This window comes from Leucopleurus acutus (genome assembly GCF_964270905.1).
Source record: "Leucopleurus acutus genome assembly, chromosome: X".
Classification (NCBI taxonomy): domain Eukaryota; kingdom Metazoa; phylum Chordata; class Mammalia; order Artiodactyla; family Delphinidae; genus Leucopleurus; species Leucopleurus acutus.
In genome coordinates this window covers 95,648,917-95,654,916 of record NC_139148.1, presented here as the reverse complement: position 1 = coordinate 95,654,916, position 6,000 = coordinate 95,648,917, and the positions used below count along the sequence as shown (strand labels likewise).

General features: G+C 55.5%; 1 protein-coding gene across 4 annotated transcripts in view; it reads right to left on the bottom strand.

Annotated features, from left to right (window-relative positions):
- Positions 1 to 489: 489 nt before the first annotated feature.
- TMEM164 (transmembrane protein 164) overlaps positions 490 to 6,000 on the bottom strand; it is a 155,934-nt gene continuing 150,423 nt past the window's right edge. For all 4 annotated transcript variants that reach the window (XM_082865055.1, XM_082865053.1, XM_082865054.1 and 1 more), the window contains 2 exons: positions 2,332 to 2,432; positions 490 to 701 (listed from right to left, as the gene is read on the bottom strand). In XM_082865055.1, coding sequence (XP_082721181.1) covers positions 495 to 701; positions 2,332 to 2,432 — 308 coding nt within the window. In that variant the 3' untranslated portion in view covers positions 490 to 494. The remainder of the gene's footprint in view (positions 702 to 2,331; positions 2,433 to 6,000) is intronic.

Genomic DNA, 6,000 nt, shown 5'->3' with positions numbered 1-6,000 from the left:
ACCAGATGTTGTTAAAGCAGCAACGAGCAGAGTGAAAGCCACTGACTACTGTCTCGCCATTTAAGGCCACGAGGAGCAGGGAGAGAGCGGCAAAGGGAAGGAGGAAACGTGCGGCCCTCGGCACTACAGCCCATACTCCAGCACTACCGCCCAGGCTCCAGCACTACCGCCCAGGCTCCAGCACTACCGCCCAGGCTCCAGCACTACAGCCCTGGCTCCAGGACTACCGCCCAGGCTCCAGCACTACCGCCCAGGCTCCAGGACTACAGCCCAGGCTCCAGGAGCCGTCCTGGGGGAAGAGCCGGGGAAGGAAGAGTGGTGGAAGAAAGGGACAGAGAGGAAGGAAAAAGAAACACACCAAACGTCCTCCTGCCCTCTCCCATGATGTCATCAAGAGCTGGGTGTCCTCCAAGTGGAGTCAGGACTTGTTTCCTCAGGGGCAGAAGAAAAAAAAAAACCCCAAAACAAAACAAAACAAAACAACACAAGCACCTTCAGTCTATTTTCTTGGCTGGAAGCCGGAGCAAATCCAGCAGATATTTACACAAGGGCCCAGCCATGTATGAGAACAGGATGACCAGCTTCCCGTGGGTCATGGTCATGAGAGTCTGGTGTCCCGAGGCCCAGATGCGATACCAGGGGCCGTAGAATGGGTCTGAGATGGCCGGACACAGCATGTTGTTCAAATTCACTTCGGTGACCTGCAGGGACAAGGGAGGTAGAGTGAGCGTTCACCATCCTTAGGCTTTCTCTGGCTTCTGCCAGTTCAGCCGTGTCTACCTCACGGGGACTAGACAAGGAGGGATTGTCAAATCCCCACCTGTTCATAGTGGGATCTTTCTCCCCTAGGTTTTCTGAGTGGGTCAAGGCTAGAGCCCTTTGGAGGTGACGGGGGAGGCCGTCCAGTGGAAAAGCTGGTCGGTTTTGCTCAGTCTTGCCTTCCAGTTGGGCCCAGTGCCCGTTGCCATTCCTAAGCATTTACTGGGTGCCCAGACCCGGAGGGGTGTCATGGGATAAAGGCAGTCCGCGGCACGGCCCCTGCCTGCATCAAGGTGGGGTGATCGGTCTACCACGTGTGACCTCAAAACAGACGGTGCTCACCAGCTCTTGCCCACCATGGGATCTGAGGGGTGTACAGGACGGGGGCTGAGTTCTCAGAGAAGATTTCATGAGGGCAGTGACACCTGAATGGACTCATGAAGGATGGATGGGGGTCATGGCGAGAAATGGAGTGAACGGAGCCTTCCTTGTAGGAGGCCCAGAGGTGACACCGAGCACGGTACGCATGGTGACGTGAGCACACCGACTCCTCTGGAATCGAGGAGTCCCAGTGGAGAGCAGGTGTGAAGGTCATACTGCTTCCTCCCTAGAGAACAGGAAGCATTCATGCTATTGGCAAGGAGCTCAAACTAGCCCCCAGGCCAACCAGAGCAGAGCAACACGCCGGGATGGGGAAGACAAAATGACTGAGTGCTTCAACAAAGGCGCTGGTGACATCGGTTACGCGCCCTAGCCCTGCCAGGTCCACGCGGCTAACGCTACATTAGTGCCGCTCGCACACAAAACCCGGCATGCCGCTCCAGCCTCGAGCACGGCCACGGCCACGGCCCCTGCCTTCCAAAGCCCTTCAAGCACGTTCTCCTTAAAGACAAGTCCTCACCACCTCTCGGGGTCGGGGTTGCGGGCCTGGGCCGTGTCACGGAGCGTGGAGAGCGCACTGCACTCGAGAATGAGGTGACTCACCCAGAGCAGTGGCAAGGCCAGGACTCGAACTTGGGTCTCCCGACCCCAGCCCCAGCCCCAAGCTCTTGCTACTCACTTTGCCACACTAGACACACCGCCCACGCACTCAGCGATCCTGGGCTCTGGAAAACTCGACTACTGAACATCCCAGAATGCCACGGGGGTCACCCGACACCACACTTTCACTGGACACACAGCTCAGGGCCCGGTAGTAGACCCAGAATGGACCCGAGGTCAGAAGCCTCCCCCAGGCCCAGGGCCAGGGCTAGCATCCTGCCTCGCATGGGGTCCACAGCAAACCACTTTCCAGCGCAGCTCTCTAGCTCCGATCCAAGCGGCCGTGAGTGAAGGGCCTCCTTGCCTCCGCAGGGGTGAAAGAAACAGTCATTACTGAAGGATTCAGAAAACTCTTCGGAGAGGCCAAGGCTGTGGATCGTAAATCAAGAGCCCAGACACAACACTCTGACAGCCTGGCCTTTGGCATCTTGTATTTTCAAAACAAAACGATACACCAGCGCCAACCAGGATTATCAAGATTTATGAAGAACGCCAAACAGAAGGGATAGAAGGGGATAGAACCAAACTTACCAGGCCCAGGATCTGCAAGACGCTGAAGTGATAAAAGAACATGAGGCCAGTCGAGAGAAGGGCCCAGCGGAAACTGCTGAGGGGCTCCGGGGTATAAGCACCTGGGGGGAAAGTGGAGACAGTGAGACAGCGCGTTTGGTGACCCTCTTCTCCTCCCTTGTCCCACGAGGGTGCGGGCGCTGCGGCCACAGCTACCGCCTGCTGTTTACCCCCTTCTGCTGCCCTGCGATGGCTGCTCGAGAGACAGCCCAAACCGATTAGCTGGGTACTCCTATCACCCCTTCCAAAGTCTGTTCTGCCACGTAATGCTGGGGCCGTTACAAAGAGGGATTTTGGTTTTTTTTACTGTTATTATAAAAGTAATACAGTCGGCCCTCTGTATCTGCAGGTTCCACATCCACGGGTTCCACTAACCGGATCGGTCCACGGTTAGTTGAACTTGTGGATGCGGAGTCCACGGATCCGGACGGCCGACTGTACTACACCGTTTTCTATAAGGGGCTTGGTCAGCCTCGGATTTTGGTACCCGCAGGGGTCCTGGAACCAGTCCCCCTCGGACACTGAGGGATGACTGCACGTGCTCACTAAAGGAAACTTAGAAAATGTTAAAAGGTAGAAATGAGATGGAGGAAACGAAGAAAAACACCCCCAGCGCTCTACTGAATGTGACCACTGCTAGCACGTGGGTGTGTCTCCTTGGTTCCTGTATGCCTTGGGGGCTTCTTTTCTTTCTTCTTTTGGTTACTAATCGGAATTTTACTGTATATATAATTGTATAGCCTTCAGGTCCACATTTATTTTAATCACTCCCTCGTGCTTCTAAAGAGAAACGTCACTGAGCTCAGATGTGGTTTCAGACCGGGATTCTACCACTTACTGGCCGTGTGTGACCCTGGAAAAGGTGTTTCAACTCCCCGAACCTCAGCTTACTTGTCTGTAAAATGGGGCTACTTCTGAGAGTTGCTGTGCCATTTCCCAACCATTAGACAACGCTCTCCCCTTGGAACAGCAAGAATGATGTACTTTCCCTCTATCGGCACTCAGGAACTCCTATCCCGGTAGGCTTGGATGTAGTCTAGACCCTGCAGAGCAGGGGTGTGGCTTATAGGACGCGACGGGTGCATGCATCCATGGGGGTGCTCCGGAATGGAAGGAACCTGGAACGCCTCTAACCTCAAGCAAGTAGGCGGCGACAGGACATCCTGGAGTAGTGTTTTCCCAAGTCAGTCTTTCACAGATTCATCCATTCATTCACCAGTTCTTAGGCACCTATTATATTCCAAGCCCTGCGCCAAACTTCGGGGAAAGGAACATAAAGAAGACGGGCTCCCTGCGGCCTCAGATGCGCGATCCGGCAGACGAGGCAGACAAGCCGCTAACAATGAGAACCGGTGTGATGGGTGTGATGACCCAGGTCTGTGCCACGCGTTAGGGGAGGACGGAACTCAGCTTGGGGGGCGGGCGGGGAGACTCATTTTTGGTGGAAGGGGCACCGAGCAGAGTCCTAAAGGACAAATGGGACTAAAAGAGAGGCCTAGGCATTCCAGAGCAGCAGCCTGCAGGAAGGCAGACATCCGTGGGAACGAGCCAATTCACAGAACTATGGGGAAGAGTTGAGACCACAGGGGAATAGGACTCAAGAGGTTGGCAGGGCTAGGCTGCTCCCAGCTGGGCCAGGTAGGACCTTAGGAGCCCGGCTGAGGGCTTTGGGCTTCATCTTGTGCCACAGGGTCATGACCCTAGATTCCTCAAACCTCAGGCAGGCAGGTAACTGCGAGCAGGGGGGTGACCAGACAACAGGGATGCTGGAGATGGGCCAACTGGGAAGCCCAGGCCCCTTCTGAAGAGGTCAGCCGCCACTCAGTTCCACCCCATCATTGCCCTACGGGGACGTGGGCCCAGAGTTGCCAGTGTTTTCACTTTTGCAAGAGAAGCCAGAAATGGGAACTTTCATATGGAATTTGCTGATTTTTAAACGGTGGCAAATCATTCAGATTGTTTTAAGAACGCTCAACGGACCACACGAAACATGTCTTCTTGGATGGCTTTCAGCTCATTGGTGGCCAGCTTCGAGCTCTGCCGCAGAGCCACAGCAAGCGGCGGAGGGGTCTGAAGCGGGAAAGTGATGCGATCAGACGTGCGCTTGAGAAAGATCTGCCTGGCCGGGGTGCGGGGTGTGGGCTGGAGCAGAGAGCGTCAAGGCGGGGGACTGAGACAGAGACTGCTTCAGGAACCCGATGACAGAGGAGGATGGATAGCTTTGAAGACAACGGCGGTGGCCCTGGGTTCTAGCTTTGCATCACTGGGTGGATGACGCCGTTTACTGAGATGGAGAAGAGAGGAAAAGGCAGATTTGGGACAGAAGGTGGAGAAAGGAGGCCAATGTTAGACATGTTGAAGTTGAGGTGTCCGTGAACTATCCGAGTAGAATCGTCTCTTAGGTGGTGGCTGCCTGCACTCTGGGAAATGCAGCGTGACGGGTGACAGTGTGGGCACTGGAGCCGGGCAGACACAGGTTCTCAAATCCTGGCTCTTGTCGCTTATCGACCTCAGGGCCTTGGGCAAGCCTCAGTATCTCTTGAACTCAGTTTCACTCATCTGCAGAATGGGGTGCCGCCGCCTACTTCACAAGGTCGTCGGGTAGATAAGATCATTTAAGCCATGACTGGAGTGTCATATCTGGGATCTAAGAGATGCTGATTATTTTCATTATTATATGAACCACAAACTCAGTGAAAAGGACGGGGCCGAGCGTCCATATATAGGTGTCATCAGCACAGGACAGTAACTGAAATCACAGGAGCATATGCAGACCGAGTGAGGAAGAAGGTCAGAGGCAGAACAACAAGGAACACCATGGTGGGGAGCGTCGAGGGAAGGAGAGGAGTGAGATGGGGGTGACTGAAGCCCCCCGGGTCTTCTGGGGGAGAAGCTCAGGCTTGCCCTGTGAACAAGAGGCAGGCTCACCGCACATCTGAGTCCGACGGCCCTTTGCAGGGATTGGACTCATCCGTCCACTTTGTAGATGGACAAACTGAGGCTGGGAGATGGGCAGTGACACAGCCAAAGTCAACAGCAGAGCACTGGGCTCTCAGACACAATGCCAAAGGACTCACTGCTCAGTGCCCCCGCTGCCACTTGTCACAGACCTCCAGCACACCACGTTGTACCAGCTCTTTATCTACCCGTCTAGACGAGCGCCTCGGGTCGAGGACTGCGTGGGATGCGTTTCTGTGTTCCTAGCAGATATCTAGCACTGAACTTGGAATGCGCTTATCCTGTGTGCACTTTCCTGTCTGCTGGATGAGTGGGAATTGGGTACCACGTTGTCACCCTGACTGCTGGGGACGTAAAGGGGAAGAGGGCACCTGGAGGACCGACAGGTGCTTAGAGCCCTGAGCAGTTTTCCCCAGGTGTCCCTTCCCTCCAGCCTCTGCTTGGCTCCCCCTGGTGGCAGCAGGGCAGTAGTGACAGACCCCACGGGCCTGGTGGTGGCTGCAGGGGGAAAAAAGGACCAGAGGGGGAAGTATCCTCCGCCAGACTTCGGCAGCCCTCCCCCACCCTCCCCTGAAGCCCCTGAACCCTGTCCTGCCCTATATATGGGGGGAAAGGAACGCCCAGGCACTGCCAAGGGGCTCTCAGCGCTCTCACTGCAACCTCAGGACCATT